General features: G+C 46.1%; 11 protein-coding genes across 11 annotated transcripts; 8 read left to right on the top strand and 3 right to left on the bottom strand.

Annotated features, from left to right (window-relative positions):
• Window positions 1-2165: 2165 nt before the first annotated feature.
• VTP21DRAFT_2414 (uncharacterized protein) lies at window positions 2166-2645 on the top strand (the record flags this gene model as incomplete). The annotated part of the gene is made up of 1 exon (XM_069392605.1): window positions 2166-2645. One exon carries the CDS (start codon window positions 2166-2168, stop codon window positions 2643-2645), a length of 480 nt encoding a protein of 159 aa, XP_069250303.1.
• A 329-nt stretch (window positions 2646-2974) lies between these two features.
• On the top strand, window positions 2975-4828 carry VTP21DRAFT_2413 (uncharacterized protein; the record flags this gene model as incomplete). Its single annotated transcript, XM_069392604.1, has 4 exons — window positions 2975-3073; window positions 3144-3335; window positions 3409-4351; window positions 4428-4828. The coding sequence occupies 4 exons, from the start codon at window positions 2975-2977 to the stop codon at window positions 4826-4828; spliced, it is 1635 nt and encodes a 544-aa protein (XP_069250302.1).
• A 304-nt stretch (window positions 4829-5132) lies between these two features.
• On the bottom strand, window positions 5133-5504 carry VTP21DRAFT_2412 (uncharacterized protein; the record flags this gene model as incomplete). The annotated part of the gene is made up of 1 exon (XM_069392603.1): window positions 5133-5504. The coding sequence occupies one exon, from the start codon at window positions 5502-5504 to the stop codon at window positions 5133-5135; it is 372 nt and encodes a 123-aa protein (XP_069250301.1).
• A 106-nt stretch (window positions 5505-5610) lies between these two features.
• VTP21DRAFT_2411 (uncharacterized protein) lies at window positions 5611-5892 on the top strand (the record flags this gene model as incomplete). Its single annotated transcript, XM_069392602.1, has 1 exon — window positions 5611-5892. The coding sequence occupies one exon, from the start codon at window positions 5611-5613 to the stop codon at window positions 5890-5892; it is 282 nt and encodes a 93-aa protein (XP_069250300.1).
• Window positions 5893-6440: 548 nt separating this feature from the next.
• Window positions 6441-7587, bottom strand: VTP21DRAFT_2410 (uncharacterized protein; the record flags this gene model as incomplete). Its single annotated transcript, XM_069392601.1, has 5 exons — window positions 6441-6501; window positions 6583-6647; window positions 6714-7073; window positions 7146-7337; window positions 7411-7587. 5 exons carry the CDS (start codon window positions 7585-7587, stop codon window positions 6441-6443), a joined length of 855 nt encoding a protein of 284 aa, XP_069250299.1.
• Window positions 7588-7766: 179 nt separating this feature from the next.
• On the top strand, window positions 7767-8531 carry VTP21DRAFT_2409 (uncharacterized protein; the record flags this gene model as incomplete). Its single annotated transcript, XM_069392599.1, has 4 exons — window positions 7767-7834; window positions 7904-8187; window positions 8253-8371; window positions 8430-8531. The coding sequence occupies 4 exons, from the start codon at window positions 7767-7769 to the stop codon at window positions 8529-8531; spliced, it is 573 nt and encodes a 190-aa protein (XP_069250298.1).
• Window positions 8532-9113: 582 nt separating this feature from the next.
• Window positions 9114-10397, top strand: VTP21DRAFT_2408 (uncharacterized protein; the record flags this gene model as incomplete). Its single annotated transcript, XM_069392598.1, has 1 exon — window positions 9114-10397. The coding sequence occupies one exon, from the start codon at window positions 9114-9116 to the stop codon at window positions 10395-10397; it is 1284 nt and encodes a 427-aa protein (XP_069250297.1).
• Window positions 10398-10897: 500 nt separating this feature from the next.
• On the top strand, window positions 10898-11461 carry VTP21DRAFT_2407 (uncharacterized protein; the record flags this gene model as incomplete). Its single annotated transcript, XM_069392597.1, has 4 exons — window positions 10898-10951; window positions 11035-11111; window positions 11175-11298; window positions 11357-11461. The coding sequence occupies 4 exons, from the start codon at window positions 10898-10900 to the stop codon at window positions 11459-11461; spliced, it is 360 nt and encodes a 119-aa protein (XP_069250296.1).
• A 173-nt stretch (window positions 11462-11634) lies between these two features.
• VTP21DRAFT_2406 (uncharacterized protein) lies at window positions 11635-12178 on the bottom strand (the record flags this gene model as incomplete). Its single annotated transcript, XM_069392596.1, has 3 exons — window positions 11635-11731; window positions 11796-11923; window positions 11993-12178. The coding sequence occupies 3 exons, from the start codon at window positions 12176-12178 to the stop codon at window positions 11635-11637; spliced, it is 411 nt and encodes a 136-aa protein (XP_069250295.1).
• A 169-nt stretch (window positions 12179-12347) lies between these two features.
• On the top strand, window positions 12348-14866 carry VTP21DRAFT_2405 (uncharacterized protein; the record flags this gene model as incomplete). The annotated part of the gene is made up of 5 exons (XM_069392595.1): window positions 12348-12435; window positions 12507-12636; window positions 12722-12811; window positions 12880-14310; window positions 14395-14866. The coding sequence occupies 5 exons, from the start codon at window positions 12348-12350 to the stop codon at window positions 14864-14866; spliced, it is 2211 nt and encodes a 736-aa protein (XP_069250294.1).
• A 672-nt stretch (window positions 14867-15538) lies between these two features.
• On the top strand, window positions 15539-18236 carry VTP21DRAFT_2404 (uncharacterized protein; the record flags this gene model as incomplete). Its single annotated transcript, XM_069392594.1, has 4 exons — window positions 15539-15746; window positions 15893-16963; window positions 17074-17660; window positions 17745-18236. 4 exons carry the CDS (start codon window positions 15539-15541, stop codon window positions 18234-18236), a joined length of 2358 nt encoding a protein of 785 aa, XP_069250293.1.
• Window positions 18237-18440: the final 204 nt, after the last annotated feature.

The following is an 18440-nucleotide window of genomic DNA, read 5'->3' as shown; positions in this document are numbered from 1 at the left end:
TCATTCCGAATAAGTGACAGTGTAGGATATATATAAATATTATTACCCCCTGATTAAATTCCAAATACTAACACTGGTATCTAGGAGCTCTTAAAAATTTTTCTAGGCCAATCTTTGGGCGTACGTGCACCACCACCTTATAAAACGGGAAGTTATTAAAAAGTTGGCAGCTATCAGTCCATTAAAACAGGCGGATGCAAGTGAACAAATCCCGCACAAAGTTGCTCCATTGTTTTCTTGCATAGATGGCTCAGTTTTGTTTGTTACTTTCGAGACCAATTTGACAAAGAGATGCTTATAAATAGCTGTAGTCTTCAGGCGAAAAGTCAACCGTCCGTTTTTATTCTTTTATTTTCCTAACCTGTGGAATTTTTTTGCAACTCTTTATCGATTCCACCGAAGTGCTCTTATTTTACTGACCTCTCAAAGACGACTATATAAAATGCTTCGCGGGCCCTATCCAGTTTCACCTACCCGTCCAAACTCACCTTCACAGCGTGCGACGCCCTACCCTATTGCTCCTTCACGGCCAAACACACCTTGCTCTTATGTATGTTGTCCACACCTTCCAACCTACAAACGGCCAGAAATTCGTGCAGAATGGATGCTATATCTCTCGAATTCCACGCAATCTCTAAGTCTATGATGCCAGTTAAATAAGGCCTTTTTGGGTTGAATGAGCAACAACATATCTTTATATCCCTAATAAGACAATTGTTCATATTTGCATTCCTTTTAATAGTTAACAAAAAAGGCGGTATTTTCCGCTACTCCATAGCACTGTAGTTTATTGCATCTCAAAAACAATTTATTCAATGCTATATATTTCCCTTCTCTTTCCCTTTTGTTTTTTTTGGCTTGGACATGTAGTAGAGGAGTATCTTAATATTCGCGATAAAATAATAAACAGAGTCTATTCTAGTCATCCATTCAATAAGATGTAATCGAGTAAACACGTAAACAGTGCAATACCTCCCGACCAAGCTAGAATAAGGATAGCATTTGTTTTCAATTAGGTCCCTTTCGCTGTATCTTCCATCCCTTCCTATATGCCGACCGAGTGCAGCCATAGGAGCCATTGAACAATACACAAATTCTTAGGTTTATTCACTGAAAAAGCAAGTATTTGCAATGAAACTGTGCAGGATCGAATAGAAGAAACAAAAAACAACAAACAATATAATACTGGAGGAGTTGAAAGTTATTATATACACTCGTGGAGGAATAAAAAAGAAAAGTCAAGAAAAAAAAAAGAACTAGAAGAGTGGAAAAATCAACATAATAATGCGAAGCTTTAGCAGGAAAGTCAAATCTCCCTCAATCCTCCCAGCTGTTCTCCTTCACAATCCGGGCTTTCTCTATTATGAACTTTCCTTCTTTATACTTTTGGCTCTCTTCCGAGGCCCGAATGTACTTCCAGCCAATCATATTATTACACACTTTACAATATATATCGGCAACTGAATGGACACCTGTGGTTAAAATGCGATCTTCAATTGTTCCGACGGTGTGGTTGGCTACTGCATTGAAGAGATAGGCACGACCATGACGCCCGTGAAAGGACTAAAAATGGAGCAAGTAGATGAGGCAGATATTTATGAGATGACAGAATAAACAGAAAAGCGGGGAGGGAGGGGGGAGGTTGATACTACGAACCTTGGATATTATATCCTCGTGAGCCGCGAGGTGCGTGTGACATTTGTTGCAGGTGTAAATACTATCACCCTCTAAATATACAGGGAATGCTACAGAATGCGAGCTATATTAGCGTTCACCTCGTATCATTATCACCAAGGGCGAGAAGCTCTTACCCTTCCCCATGTCGAAAATGCTGAGTGCAAGCAATTCTAGGGAGCGAAAAAACTAAGGCCCTTCCTACACGTCACGTGGGCTTTCTTAAATTGGTGGGATTGGGGCTTTAGCATAAGCCACCCGGCGTTCCGTCATTTCGCGAGCTCTCGGGTCTTCCACTTGTTTTCCTTGCCCCGGTCGAATCTCAACTTAAACAATTGCCAAAGGTAAGGAAATAAAATTAGATGCCATGGCTCTTTTATGCATAGAGGGCGTGATCGGGTCTTGCCCGCATTCTTCTTCCGTGTTCCGATCCGCTTGCTCTTTCCATTCTATACAGACCTATTTGCTCATTTTTTCTGGTTTTACTCAGGATGCTGGCTACTCGCTCCCTAATTCGTCTTGGTACACTCACTCCCGCTCTCCAACGCGCTACTCCCAGTATCCGCGTCCTGCACACAGAGGCAGAGCAGAGGAAAAAGCAGCGCCCTCTCTCCCCATGGATGATCTACAAACCTCAACTCACTTGGACATTATCCATCACACATCGTGTTACAGGTGCAGCCCTCGCTACTGGTCTCTACGGAGTTGCCATCGCTTATGGAGTTGGCCCCCTTGTGGGTGCTGAAATCAGCTCAGAAACTCTTGCAGAGATGGCATCCCAGATTCCGGCTGGCTTGAAGACTGCTGGCAAATTCGCGTTGGCCTTCCCATTCTGCTTCCACTCTCTCAATGGAATTCGGCATTTGGTATGGGATACGGGAAGGTCTCTGACGGTGCCTGGAGTTTATAAGAGCGCTTATATAGTGTTAGCAGGGTCGGTACTTGGTACAGGTTATTTGACGTTGTTTTAGGTATATAGAATAAAAAAAGGGAAAATTTTTGTTATATTATACAACGGAATCCCGCTGAGAGGCGGCAGATTGCTTGCTAGTAGATTTATTTCACTCCTTGTCTACGTGTAAAACTTAAGTGAGGCCTATATTCATCTTAAGTTACATTGGCTAATCTTTTGCCTGAAAAAAATACGTGGAAATTATACAACAAAAATCCGGTTACCATTTTTGACGTATTTCTCTTTCACAGTCAATCGTTCTCACCATCCCATTGGACTCCTTGGCCTCCTTCCCCCTCCTCCCCCCATCATCTAATCGTTCTCTTTGTATTCTTCTTTTTTCTGATTATGTATGCATGTCCATGTCTCAACATCCGTCTACATCCACGAGACATCCATGCAAGTGAAGAAAACAAAATCTACCTCGGAATGGGAGGAATTCGAGTGGTAATTCTTGTTGCGAACGGTTCTACAGTCAGTGGATAACACAGTGATTAACTTAACCTCCCTTTGGTAGTCTGTACCCTCACTTGCAGAAGTCCGGCCGATGCTAACATCGTCATCAGAACATTGGGTAATGCTCCGATGTCTTAATTGTAATACGAAAGTGTGCACTTTCTGTCGGGACTCAAGAATCGATCAGAAGTTGAACAATACATCGCAAGTTTCACCTGTGGATGGACTAGTGTCCATTGAGAGTGGATTATTGGTAATTGTTTTAATGAACATCCAGTAATTGTAACTTCCGTTAGCATGACGAGCTATTTTTTTTTACTAATTAGTCGAAAGATTCCATTGAGAATGCGAAAAATGATAGCAAGTACTCAATTACATACCAACTCATACTTTATGATACTACTACCGCAACAATCCCCTCTCCTCCCGATCTCCCTAATATACAATCAGCTTCATCGCTTGACCTATCAGCTACTTACGAATATCTTGAGAAATCCCTTACCAATGCTTTTGAGCTTGAAACGCGGCGAACCGAAGAACTCATTGCTCGGTACACTAAAGAACAGCGAAAAAGGCTACAGGAATGGCACCGGCGTGCCAGGCAGGAGCGAGATGCGTTGTGGGAAAAGGTGTGTCAGCTAGCTAGCGCCGTTCCTCCCGCCTATGATGCCTTTACTTCAAATACATCTGAGCCTGGCACAAGCGAAATGAACCATACGGCCCGTGTGACGTCTTCACTGGAAAACGCAAGCCCCCGCAATGGCATATCTTTAGGATCGCCAGGAGAGACTCTAGAGAACGGTCCCCCTTTCGGTAGCGTTCCACGTCGGATGAGCTTGAATTTGGATGCAGATGTGCAGGCTGTGAGAAGTCAACCAAGCATGACTGGAGAAACCGAGCTGCTGCAAGCTTTTACCCCTCAAGAGCACCCATCCTCTCTACCCAATGATACTGTGGAAGCAAAAGGGGCAAGAGAAGAAGAGACAAGCATTGGGGGATTGTCGACAATAATTGAGGAGAGGCCGGAAGAGGAAGCAGCGGCCGCTGATGGTGCCGAATTTACCGAGAGGGATCAAAAGCCGGTTGAGGAGGTTAGAGAGGGAGCAAAGCAACCAGAGGGTGGAGAGGAGGCGGAGGAACTGTTTGTGCTGGACGAAGAGTTACGGACAAGAGAGGGGGAAGGCGTAGAAAAAAGAAAGAGGTACGGTCTGGAGGAAGACCAAGCTGAGGACGAGGATGATGCCGAAGAGGAGCCCGGGGAGGAAGAAGGTACCCATAGCAAGAATTCCAGGGACTTTTCCCATATTATGGACTGTATTGACCCCATGTGTATTTCCATTCGCAGCAGACATAAAAATCTCGGTCTATGCTACCTCAATGCCCATAACCATCCTCTGGCCTCAACCGAAGGCAAAAGCCGTTGACGAGGAAGACGTCAAGAAGGAAAAGGAGGTTATGGAGATTTTAAGCCATAGCCATGTGGGGATCTCACGAGGCTCGCGGCGAAGGAGCCCTAAGAAACGGCCCACCCCCGGTGAGAAAACAGAGAGTGGAGGAGAAGAGAAGTCGCGGCGTTATGAAGTTGAGGACGACGAGGAGGATGAGGAGGAAGACTGTGCAAGTGACGGCAAATTTATTGCCCCTCACATCTTGGCCGCCAAGCGAGCTGCCAAGTCTGTCGACGAACGAGAATGGCTCTTTGGGCAGATCCCGCAAAAGGATGTGAACTTGAATTTCGGAGTCTAGTATACTTTTGGGCCATCTATATACTATATTTTAGAGTTTTAATATTTTATTATTATTTTTGAGTATACGGAGTGTGTGATGGAATTGGGTGTAACCGGGCTTGTTTATCTATGCCCCTTTCTTGTGTATATTGTATTCTTTTTATCGTTTTTTTTGTCACTTTTATCTTTTATAAATATTCTCCCTTTATCAAATACAGCGTGGAAACAAATGGGACTTCTCCCCTATTGCTACAAGATTATATGGGGAAAAATGTCTTCCACCGAAAATATTTAATATTCTTACAAAGTGCACAGGTTGCTGACTACATGAATATTTCCAACCTCATCTGTTGCGGCTCTCCCAGCCATATTGTGCGGTCAGAGTGATTTAATCGTGAGTCATGGTTGGTTTCATTATGAGTTTTAGGGTGCACTAGAATGGAGAGCTCTCCCCTATTGAAGCTTAACCATGTCACTACCTCGACGAACTCTTTGGGCGACAGGAGGTGTGCCTCGAACATGGGCAGGGAGTGGGGTCCCACTGGACGGGGGACGAGATCAAAAACGCGCAAACGAGGGAATGTCTTTATCAGGCGCTCGCGTAGTTTTGCTGCTTGGGGTTGAGTCTGGTCTGTGAAGTAGACATGGACATCGTAATGGAAGATGGGATCCATAAAATTCTCTGGTAACGCCATATTAAATGAGAGACAATGGTAATAGCTGCTGTTGTAATTTTAGGGTTTCTTGTGGATTTGGACCCTATATATATCCCGCCAAGCTCGTGTGATTAATAATTGGCGAATGTCTAGGGCAAACGCTAATTGTGAATTATTAACTATTGACCGTAAAAGGCAGGCTTGGTGGGAAAAACTGGACAAATTCGAAATGGTCGTATGGTCACCGAAAAAGACTCAGGAAGCACGACATAGGACACCGGGGCGCTCTTCCTTCCCAACTCTAACACGGCGTGGTACACCCTTGCCATATGACCATGCTATCTTCCTCTTTGTAAATGGCCGTGGCCGGGCGAGTTTCGATCTATTAAACTATGGCCCAATCGACCGGTTAAATTCCATCGATTAGCTTCGGTGGCCTGATCCCTTCGCATAAACCGCTTATTTTTTGTTTGGTTCTACCGAAGAATCCTGCCTAAGCAGGCGACTGGAGATTTCAGCCCCGTGGACGAGGCCCCAATCCCATCGAGATGTTGCTTCTACAAAGATGGAGGTGTCACCCTGCTATATTTAAGAGGACCTTTGAATAAGCAGTGAAGCCCTACAATGCCTCAGATTATTCATGGCAAAGTAGAGCATCCTACTTCACCGAGTCTTTTCCAGCATCTCGCTGACATCCACCCGTGAAGATATTAGTGCTCGAGTCCGCATACGTGGCAAGTTCATCAGGTGTTTGATACTAGATTCAATCTGAGCCTACTGTTCAAAACAATCCTAATTTACCAATATGTGCTGGATTGCACGGTTATCTAGTATATTACCTCGCCATCACGGGTAATTCGACTGCCGTAGATATTAATGTTTAGTTGCCATAGTAGCTTTATTGACGTGAGAATTTTGGCATTAGCTTTATTGTGATAAAAAATAGAAGCAATGGAACAATCGACGCCAATTTTTCTAACCATCTTGCTCGTCTAGTTTCTTTAGATTGCCTATATCTACTTTCTCCGCCGGAGTTCTGTTATGCATAAAATATTTCAATAAGTGCCTGAGAGGAAAGCAAACAATAGATAATAGTCAGGAGTTCCTTTCTACATACCCAATAAATACAAGCTGTTCGAGTTTAGTTGTCTCCTCGTCACCCTGGTTATCCTCGATGAATAGCTACGATCCGCACGAAATTAGTATATTCTAGACTTGGTTCGATCCAGAACCCCAGGGGATACTCACCACAATACTGTTCACATTTTGGAATTTTACGAACCGTAATGGAGTCACTTCATCCTCCTGGAAGTCTCGCTCGGTTAACTCAAGCACCTGTGTTGGCTCGACACTTTCCGCCTCGTCGAAACCAAGCGTGTACCGGTTGACATACAGTTTTACAGTTTTGGGGGCCTGTGGGCCTGACCCAACAAACTTGATCGAGTGTAGTCGAACGGCTTGATTGAAAGGCACCACAACAATGAGTTGTTCGTCGACATCGCTTTCGAGATAATTAGGGCCGCGTACAAAGATATTACGGACCGAGTGATCCTGCTGCTGGTTAAGACAATCGAGTTGATTAAGGGTTACATACTGAGTAAGATCACTCTAGCATATGGAAGCCAATACGGTCAGTTTGGCTTAAATAAGCTGCCAACGCAGCGCTCAAAAATGGCTTACATATCCGGTAATGCCATAGTTTGATCCCTCTGCAACAGCGGATCCCGAATGTTGTTTCAAAAGGGCCTCTAGCTGAGGACCGTTTGCCCCTTTCATTTCGTCGATCTTCCTACCTCCCTTGTAGAATTGGTACGTGGGCATCGATGTCACACCAGCTGCCTGAGCAGCTTGTTGTACTTCATCGACATCAACCTAGTTAATGAACGATAGCGAAAACGCATTCAACGCACAGATCGTGGCCGGAAACTCTACGGCAAGAGGTTACCTTTGCAAAACTAACGCTAGGGTATTTGATCGAAAACGAGTCGAAAACGGGCTTCATAACCTTACAGGGACCACACCATGTTGCCGAGAAAGCAATGACAACAAGCTGCTCTGGAGAAGCTTGATTGATAGCATCATTGAACTCGGAGAATGAATGAAGAATTTTAACTTTGCTCATGGTTTCCACTATAATAGGGGGCTAATTGTTATATTTTTTTAAAAAAAGAGCGCGGAAAATAGAAAGCTCCCAATTTAAAGATATGAGAGGACGGATTGCGAAATCATATTTGATTTGTTTTCGCGTCTAGTTTTAATAGGTTTTAGATAGATCTTAATTCATTTGGCTCTCCTTATCAAATGGTACGGTACGCTGTCATATGTGCTAGTAATCAAAATCGGAGTATGGAGGCACATAATGTGCTTAGGTAGCTCATCGAATGGCTCTTTGGTTGGTTTTCTTCTGTCACATGTATCAATTCAACTTGTGTTTGTAGTAAAAGAGGTTTCAACGTCCGTTCATTTGGAACCGGCACTCAGGTTCGGCTTCCTGGCCCCAGTATCGACAAACCCAATGTCTACCCATTTGGTACACCTTATGACCAAGTCTACCAGGAACTAAAACAGAAGGATCCTCATCTCTACACCCAAAATGGACTGCTGCAGATGCTCGATCGTAACCGTAAGATCAAAGCTGCCCCCGAGAGATTTCAGGAAGCAGATGAATTATTTGATGTGATTATTACGTGTGAAGAGCGATGTTACGATGCAGTTTGCGAAAGTATATACCGCTTATCTTGGATGAAAGAGACTGGTGGGGGCATTATTAACTATCTTCTCGAATAGATTTACTGAACCGCGGACAGAAACTCAATACCCCTGTCCATGTAATTAACATTGATATCAAGGATAATCATGAGGATGCTGCAGTGGGCGGGCGGATGATTTTGCAACTTGCCAATATGGTATTTACCTTCTCATCCTTCCCATCACCCTCTTCTCACCCCTTTCTCTGCATACTAGATTGAGCTGGCTACCGATTTAGATGAGGAGCTCGAGCAAATTATCATCTCCTTTCAGGAAAGGCATGGACAAAACGTCCTATACAGTGTATCATTTTATTGATGTTGTTATTAGCAAATGTAAATACTTTAATTTCTATATATACTCACGGTCAATAAAAGCTTGCAACAGTATATATTGCGGCCTTTGACAATATCAACTGGCCCATGAGGGGATGATGAAGATCCTGACATGATTGAAAAGGCAAATCTTGATGCAGAAATTACCCGACAGAGGCGGTAATGCGCATTCGAGTGTTATTTTATTATTTCTGGGGTGCTTAATGGGATCTTGCGGCCATAAGCATTTGCTATTAAACAAGATCTACAGGGGCCTGGACTGCTCTCCGCACTTTGGGAGGATGTCAAAGGGGACCGGATGAACGAAAATAAAATAAACCGATGTCATTGATTTTAACAGTTAATAATTCGAAATAAAACCAATTCTTACCATACACGCGGGGAAGCCGATCGATCAAAAAGCGGGCTAGCGACGTGTCTGTTCCTTTTTTTTCTTATTGCTGCATGCGTAAAGGGGGTGAACTCTTTTCACAATATTCTCTTTCTCCCCCTTATTTCCCCGTTCCCACACCCAACCTTTTCTCCCCGCATTCAACCACTAGCACCAGTGTTTGAACCATAAAGAATGTCGCTTGTTCTTCCGCCATGGCGGACCTGTCATACCCTATGGTACCTTTTCGTTATAGCGAGCGCGATTCTGCCCATGTTCACGGCACAAGCCATTCCACCGGAGAAATGCCTGTCACTTAATGGTAAGGACAATTCCTTCAGGGCACTGCCAGCAGTGCACTGCTTTTGCTACATTGGCCTCTCTAGACTGGCTGCTAACGCTGTCGAATTTCACCATTGTTCAGGGTCCGTTGCATGCCCACTCTGGCAGGACTTCTTCGTGTCTCTGGAGAATACCTCTCGCTTCCAATTCAATTCCACCGTTGAGTCATTCGACGCCAGCCTGTTTTCCTACGTGAACAATCCCCATGAAAACTTGCAGTGGCTGCGCGACTACTGGAACTGCACCGGTGGCAATCTCGGCTCCTATATGGGAGGGCTCCTTAATTACCGAATAAGTATGCTTTGTGCGGACATTATAGTCTCGGAGCACAGTCGTGCGTGCAATAATGGGCGGTATTTGCCGCCCTTGTGCAAGGAGAGCTGCATGGCTTATGCGGCAAGTTTGGAGAAGCTGCTGGGAGATCTAAAATGGTGTCCCCAGCCGAAGGATCCAAGTCGCGATGAGAAGCTACGGGGGATGTATGAGCGTTGCTCGTATTATCCTTTCAACGGGACAGAGATATTTTGCGCCCCTGGAGCCAAAAATGAGCAACTTATCTGCGGCTCGAATGGAACCAAGTGTCTGGGCTCCACCTGCGACGTCATCTCGCCTTGCAACACCACGGCCCTTGCCCCGACCTCAGATAAAACCGAGGATGGAGCCCAATCCTCGCGCATCAAAAATGTGGTTCTGGTGTGTGCGTCGATCCTGGGAGTCCTCCTCGCCGTCTCTCTTGCCATCATGCTTTTCCGCCACTTCCGCCGCCGTGGCTTCTTCCACTCCAACGCCACCGTCAAACCCACCTCCCCCACCTCGCCTCCCCTGGATCCCGCCTCCCGCCAGCATATGGTTGTGCATCCGTTCTTTGCCCGTCGGGAGGACGAGCTCTCCCTTAACCGTGACGATGCCGTCACAATCCAACGAGTATACGACGATGGGTGGGCCCTGGGCGAGGTGGTCGAGACCGGAAAGAGAGGAGTCTTCCCGCTGGTGTGCATTGCTCCAACTGTTCCGGCTCAAGCAACAAGCTCCTCAAGGTCGGCTGAAAAGCGCCCCGTTTCGATGGGAACCATCATTCCAACGAGAACAAGCACGGGGAGTTTAGCCCCCCTTCCCCGTAGAGGAAGCACTAGCTAAAAAAAATGGCCCGCCCTGGTCTAGCCATATACCTTTTGTTCTATTGGTTTTTTTTTCTTTGTATTCCACATGGATTTCTCCTCGGGTGTAATTTTTCTTTTCCAAGCTTTCCATTGTTGAGGAGGAATAGATAGATCAATTTTGTGTGAGAGAGAGGTAAAATATCAAGTGTATAATTTTTATATTTTTTTATTACCCTATCAATTCTCTCTAATCATCTATAGTGTTTATTCAGTTCTTTCCACTTCCCTCTCTCACCTTTTCTCTTTTTCTCCCTCACCTTTTGTTTTCATTTATTCGCCCTTTCTCTACCGCTGTTGCTCTCTTATTTTTCTATCCTCTACGCACGATTGAGACGTGCACAATTCTAAATTCATTCTATTTCTTAACTATTCGACCGCTTTACCTGGCGGCGCAGCACCCTCTATCGAAATCAAAAATACGCGCCTATCGTGTTATGACATCCAAATAAATAATAATACTCGACAAATCGCCACACCATGGCCTCACCATCTACAGGAGGCAAGGCCCCCGATCAAGAAGTAACAGTCCAGGTACAGTTACGATCTGTTTAAAAGTCTACCATCATTATTTTTTTCAACTTCATTATGTTGCCTTTTTGTGTTAAAATTCGTAGTTCAATCTGATGAAGCAAGAGCTCCAGAATCTTGCACAGAAGATCGGAGAACTCGAGGCCGAGTCTGATGAGCATAAGTAAGCCTTTGAAGCAAGCTCTCGTTAGTTGTGCACAAATCTAAACTGCAATGTGGTTAATAGGCTGGTCATCGATACAATCTCTCCTTTACAAACGGACCGCAAATGCTTCCGCCTTATCGGGGGTGTGCTCGTGGAGCGCACTGTGGGAGAGGTATTGCCTGCCTTGAAGACCAATCATGAAGGGGTAATGTATAACGCATGTGACATGGATCTCTAAAAATGGCTAACTCTTTTGGCTGTAGATCAAAAACGTAATGAATCAGCTCCTTCAGACATACAAGAAAAAGGAGGAAGAGTTTGTAGCGTTCCAGAAGAAGCATAACATCCAAATGGTCACGCGTACTTGAACGGGGCGTACTTTTTTCTTGTTTATTACCGCATTATTTGTCTTTTTTTTATTATTGCAAATGTTAACAATATACTAGTAAAATCTTCTTCAGAGGATATGTGCGTTACAAAATGAATCCGATTACAGATAAAATGAAAAACATAGAGCGCATCTATAACACGAAGGGTGAGTTCAATTCGAACCTTGGTCCATAGGATTGGAGGCTGGCGTCTCGATCTCCTTCAAGAGTTCAAAAACGGGAAGCTTCACGTATTCCTGCAATTGTTCTCTATAGAAAGAAGGCAACCGACTTTGTAGCTTAGAGTATTTAGTCGACTTCTAGTCAAGCTTACCTTTTTGCGGCGAGGACCTCTTTTTCTCTTCCCAATACTCGTTCCAGTTCTTCTTTTGAGAGATCTGCGCCAGGAAGCTCCTGAATAATACGACGAGCACGGATTAACATGTCGTTCAACTTGCTGAACTGTAAACGTAAAATGTGGTTATCAAAAATCGTGTACTAAGGCATCTGCCGAAAATCATATATGTCTACCTCTCGCATAACTTCCGGTAATTCATCCTGCTTTCCAAATTTCTCGAGAATTGCATATAATTGTGGAAGGAATGAGAAATCGGCGCGGCGAAATGTGTAGGATGTAGGTGGAGTCGATGATGCAGCGGGAGTGGTAGGGGTGGCGTGGGAGAGGGTCGTCCAGGCGGTTAGCGGATTCAAATCCATCTATTTATTTAAGAATAGACAATCGATATGAATGAACGAAAAAAAAATTAAAGTCACATTAAATTAATCATCTAAAATAAAAATTATACGCGTTCATTTCGTCCTGGCAACCGATCTCCAACCCTTACATAGGATAATTTCAACTTCGTTCAGGGTCTATATACAGACAATGGATGAAGACCCAGCTGTGTTGAGTTTTAAGCTCTCTGTCCAACATTTTATAGATCATTATCAAGAAGAAACGCGTCTTCTCAAGGGTCAGTATGTCGAATGAGAAATAGAACGGGATTCCACTGATTATTTTAACGCTTACTTTATGATCCAAAAGTTGAAAACCACAATCTCAAGAATGCGCTTGGTACACTCGAGAAAAATATCTGGCTGGAAAATGAGGATCGACGAAAGATAGCACGTCAGATTATTCAGAGGATAAGTGCCGGGCGATCCAAGCGAAATGAGTAGGTTGCATGTAAATAGATAGACAATGCAATGATCGGAACCTAATTTCCACCATCGGTGTTTTATGCTCCATATTTCTATTAGAATTAGTGACTCATTTTTTGAGAACTCGCGTGAAAGCTACACATCCAGCTTCCCCTACACGCAAAATGGTAACGATGATAGCAGGAATATGTAAGCGATTGCTTGCTGGCTGTCTAATTCATTTGGGATTCTTATGGTGGACTATATTTAAACACCAGTGATTCGATGCTCTTTCATTTTGCACTTGAGGAAATGGAAGACCAGTGGAAATCTCGTTATGAGGCCCTCGAGCATAAATTCAACAAGCTGAGAGAACACTATCTCAAGAGGCGCAAGCAATGGGCAGAATGGAAACATCATAATAAGATGCGCCCTACCGTGAGTCCACAAACAGAAGAGAGCGAAACCCATCCTAGAAAGGAAGGAAAGCGCAGCAGCGAGATAGTAACATTGCATAATAGTGATAGTGAGAATGAGGCCTTGGAGATAATGAACCCACCGATAATGGATAATTTCTCCGTACTCCCCATAACTATTTCTCCTTCAGGTTCCAACCACCGGGCAACCCATCCTTCTGGAGATCGTGAGAACGAACACGGCATAGCGCAAGCTATCCATAGTCGATCTGCAGTGCGCGCGGTTACTCCCGAACCAAAACCGAATTTCTATTCTCCACCATTAACTACAAAGCGGCCGAGTCCCGCACCTACTGAAAGTTCCAATACTCACTCGGTAAAAAGGCGGATAATAAACAATAGTATAGTTGTTTCAACCGAAATTAGGGTAGGAGAGCACGAGGATGGACGTGAGAGAGTCGCCACCATGGATGCCACGCAAGCAACAGAATTTGTCGCTGGAATGTGTGATATGCGGGATACCGCAAAATTGGAGTCAAGTGAACGAGGCTTAGAATCTGTGCGAGTAAGCCGTGCGAAAAACGCAGAACCCTTGAGCCCATTATCCGGAAAGAGGCGGGGTACATCGGCCGTTGCTCTCGGGGAAGATTCACCCTCTTTACGCAGAGAGTTCAAGCGGTCGACTATGGTCATCGCTAGTACTCCCCGCGCACATTCGCCCTCAGATTTAACCAAAGACAAGGACGTGAAGAGAGAACTGCTTGTGACCTTTTCGCAGCAGCTTGAGGAGCTGGAAAAACAACCACCTAGTCAAATTCCTTGTGCTGATGAAACTATTCGTGATGACGACGACCAATACAACGAAGTATCAAGTCAAACCACCGCAGGCATGACACGCCGAGAAAGCATGCAAGAGGTGCTCTTAGAGTTAGAAGAGGTAGATGAAGGGGGCGTGGAGAAACGGATGGAGGACGAAGAGGAGAGCAGATCCATATTTAGCAATGATCAGGCGTCAATATCGGAACGGCCTAAGGGACGCTATCAGGCATTGCCACCCAGTTCTCCACGTTTTGTGGATAGCGCATATTTGAGGCCAAACGAGGAGGAAGATGGGGCAACCAGTGCTAATGAGGGAGAGAACGAAGGAGAAAGTGTCGACTGTATAGAAGAAACCATCCTCTATGATCGTGAGGAGGGCTGTAATGAGCTGGTTCGATTGGATGACGAAAACGAGGTCGAAGCCTTTGTGCTAGATAATGGGGAGAACCGGATCAGGCACAGCGAGAAAAAGTGGTAAGAATCCAATATATTTTCTTCGGCGTATGTATACTACGGCAGGCACTGATCCTCTTCCCCTCCCAACGCTTTTGCGCTTAGCTCCAATCGTGGTGTTGGACATACCCCTCGTCAGGCTCATAAGAGGAATGACGAGCCCCAGTACAAATACAACGAAACGGTACGCAAGAAAGATAAGCGCCGACAACTTCGTGGCACGGATTGTGGGTGCTGTCGTCGCTTTTATGAGGTCACTGCGGGAGTGTCGGTGCTCAATTCCGACGATAACAACGACGCCAGCCCCACGTTTAGTCACTCAAACCAAAGGCAGCCCTCTCCCGGCACCATGATGGAGCGGCGCTTACAGCGAGTCTCAAGGCATCGGTATAAGCACAAGCCACCTGCATCCCCACCAGGATATTGGAACGTAGATTTTCCCACCACCGATGAATTGGAAGAATGGAGAGAAGAGGCAAATCGACGCAGGGAAGAGCAGGAGACCGGGGAGGAGCGGAACAAAGTAGAGCGGGGGCGAATGGAGCGCAGAATAAGTGGGAGAGGAAGGGGAAAATAGCGATGCTGCGGGGGAGGGGGGATCTGAAAATTGCACTAATGCACCACACTGCAATGTCTTGTATTTATAACTGCATAATTTATTATATCCGTAACATTAGCTCAATGATTTGGAAACCACTTTTGCATTTTTCGATGATTTCTTATTATTACGATCCCCATGGTTTCTCCTTTGATACAAGAATAAAGTACGAACCTTGTCTTCTGTTCTCTACCCAGCCCTCGTCCTGGCACGTTTCTCAATGGTTCAGGTGACTGGGAGATAATCGATGCCTGTTCCCGCAGTCAAATAGGCTTTAGTGAGCCATCAGGGTGACACCTGTATATAGACAGTGCGCTTCTGGAGCTTATCGCGGAAAGATAAGGGTTGGGGGGATAAAGGCCGGTGCTGCAGCCGATATTTTCATACTGGCTGCTAGCTTTGGGGCCGTCCCCGGCCTCCGCAGCCGATAATTAGCTCTGGATCCCACGTTGCACGTGGAAGGGCCAGTCAGCAATCCCGGTTCCTAAAAGTGCTCGTTAAAACGCCAAAGTTGAAAATTTTGTCCGCCTATTTTTCTCGCGATATCCAGACATTTCCATTAGTTTCTTCTCTTTCTCTCTCGAAATAAATTTCCCTATCTCTTTCCCTCTCTCACTATTCCCCCCTATTTCAGCCGACTCGTTATAAACCATGTCCCAACAACCCACAGAGGCCAGCAGCCACAGCCCGAATAGCGACCAGCCCGAATTGAGGCTGCATGTCATTTCCAATCGCTTGCCTGTCACGATCACCAAGGATGAGGATGGAAAATACCACTTCAAGATGTCATCGGGTGGGCTGGTTTCTGCACTGAGTGGACTAAAGCAGAAAATGAATTTCATTTGGAGTGGGTGGCCAGGTAAGCTCTACCACTTTTCTTTTTCAAATTTCATATGACATCTGTTTCTTTTTTTTTTTTCATTTCTGTTTCTTATCCTCCCGTATCAATACCGTTCCGAATACCACAAAGTGATTTCTGTACTCATCAATTGCATGCTTTATTAGGTATCGATGTTCCGGAGGAAGAGCGTGATACAGTGCAGAGCCGCCTTATCAAAGAGCACTCGTGCATTCCTGTCTTTGTAGACGATGAACTAGCAGACGCACACTACAACGGCTTTTCGAACAGCATTCTTTGGCCGCTCTTCCATTACCACCCCGGTGAAATTCAATTCGATGAATCCTATTGGGAAGCATATCAGACCGTGAATGAGGCGTTCGCAGACACAATCTGTGAGAGTGTGCAGGACGGTGATCTCGTATGGGTGCAGGACTATCACCTCATGCTCCTTCCACGCCTGCTGAGGGAACGTCTGGCAGACAAGCCAAAGGTGAAGATCGGATTCTTCCTGCATACTCCCTTCCCGTCGAGTGAGATCTATCGGATTCTACCCGTGAGGCGTGAAATCTTGGAAGGCGTCCTCTCCTGTGATCTGATCGGTTTCCACACATACGACTATGCACGCCATTTCCTCTCCTCGTGCACGCGTATCCTTGGGCTCGCAACCATGCCCAATGGCGTCGAATATGATGGGCGCCAGGTGTATGTGGGCACGTTCCCTATCGGAATTGACCCGCAAAAATTCACAGACATGATCGCGACGGATAAGGTGCAGGCCCGTATCCGCGCATTACAAGAGAAATTCACCGACGTGAAGATTATCGTCGGTGTCGACCGGCTTGACTATATCAAGGGCGTGCCCCAAAAGCTGCATGCGATGGAGGTCTTTCTGAGCAAACACCCCGAGTGGGTTGGCAAAGTGGTACTTGTGCAACTCGCAGTGCCCAGCCGACAGGACGTGGAGGAGTATCAAAATCTGCGCGCCGTAGTCAATGAGCTTGTTGGCCGAATCAACGGCAGATTTGGAACAGTGGAGTTTGCCCCCATTCATTTCATGCACAAGTCCATGCCTTTCGACGAGTTGTGCGCGTTGTATGCCATCTCTGATGCCTGCCTCGTCTCCTCCACCCGGGATGGCATGAACCTCGTCTCATATGAGTACATCGCGTCTCAGCAAGTTAAGCATGGTGTTTTGATCTTGTCCGAATTTGCCGGTGCTGCTCAGTCTCTGAACGGTAAGAATGGACTTGTATTTGTATTTTTTTGGGGGGAGGTGGGGGGTGGGACCAGAAATCTAATTTTTTTCTCTTTATATTTCGGTCTCTTGTAATCTTCTGCACTCTAGGCTCGATCATCGTTAATCCTTGGAACACGGAAGAGCTTGCTGAAGCTATCTACCAGGCGGTTACCATGCCCGAACCAGAGCGAAAGGCAAATCACGAGAAACTCTACCGCTATGTCACCAAATACACCGCAGCCTACTGGGGCATCAGTTTCATCAAGGAGTTGCGCCATGTAACGGAGGAGCTCAGCCGAGTGGCCAATCTTCCTCGTCTCAACACCGCGGAGGTAATTGCCTCGGCTCACAAGGCAAAGAAGCGCGTCATTCTGCTCGACTACGACGGAACTCTAACCACGCCACAGCGCCTGCCAGAGCTAGCGAAGCCATCGCGTGTGATCATCTCCACGCTGACGAAGCTGGCCTCCATGCCTGGATATTACGTTTACATCTTGTCTGGCCGCGGCCGTCACCACTTGGATGCATGGTTCCAAGAAACAGGCGTGGGACTCTCGGCTGAGCACGGATGTTTCTATAAGCACCCGGTCTCTCTGCGTGGGCAAATTGACCCCATGGCGGTCGTGGCCGAAGGAAAGGTGGTGAAGGAAGAAGGCCAAGGATGGTACCGGCTTGTGGAGCAGGTTGACCCAACGGTAAGTACGCAATATAGTTAACAAGTGAACGGCTCACTGACCACAGCGTGCTTTTTTTTTCGTTTGTCATTGTGGATTCAATAGTGGAAAGAGACAATCCGCCCGCTCTTCCAGCATTATACCGAGCGCACCCCCGGCTCTTTCATCGAGGAGAAAGAGATCAACCTCACCTGGCACTATCGCAACACCGACCCGGAGTTTGGAACTTGGCAGGCCCAAGAGCTCCAGGTCAATCTGGAGAAGCTGATGTCGCACATGGCCCTCGCGATCGTCCACGGAAACAAAACACTAGAGCTGCGGCCCTCTTCTGTTGACAAGTCCACAGCGGTCCGTGCCATTCTGAGGGATTTGAAGCAGCAGTCGGAGGGAGCGGACGAGATAGACTTCCTGCTGTGTGTTGGCGATGGCAAGACCGATGAGGTTGTGTTCTCCTTGCTGCGGGATGTTCCCCGTGCCGTAACGTGCACGGTGGGACGCAAACAAACCGAGGCCGAGTTCTACCTAGAATCGGTCGGAGAGGTGGAACAACTCTTAGCCGGGATTGTCAGTGACGAGATGGGCCCGAGTGCACCCTAAACCACGAAAACTGCGTTAAGAATCTTCTATTCTCTCTAGAATGATGGGGCGACCTTTCCTTCTCCCTTCTCCCATGTTTCTTCCTCGACCTCTATGGCTGTTCTACGCCTCTTCCTTGTCAAATGCTTTTCCACAGGCTCTCTCTTCTTCTCCCCCGCTTTCCACATCCATGATTTTATACTGTATTTTTTTTCCTGCCTCCTT

Source organism: Calcarisporiella thermophila, assembly GCF_041956535.1.
Source record: "Calcarisporiella thermophila strain CBS 279.70 unplaced genomic scaffold VTP21scaffold_14, whole genome shotgun sequence".
In the NCBI taxonomy this organism is placed as follows: domain Eukaryota; kingdom Fungi; phylum Calcarisporiellomycota; class Calcarisporiellomycetes; order Calcarisporiellales; family Calcarisporiellaceae; genus Calcarisporiella; species Calcarisporiella thermophila.
Note: the sequence above shows the minus strand (reverse complement) of the source record. Positions and strands in the feature narration are given on the sequence as shown.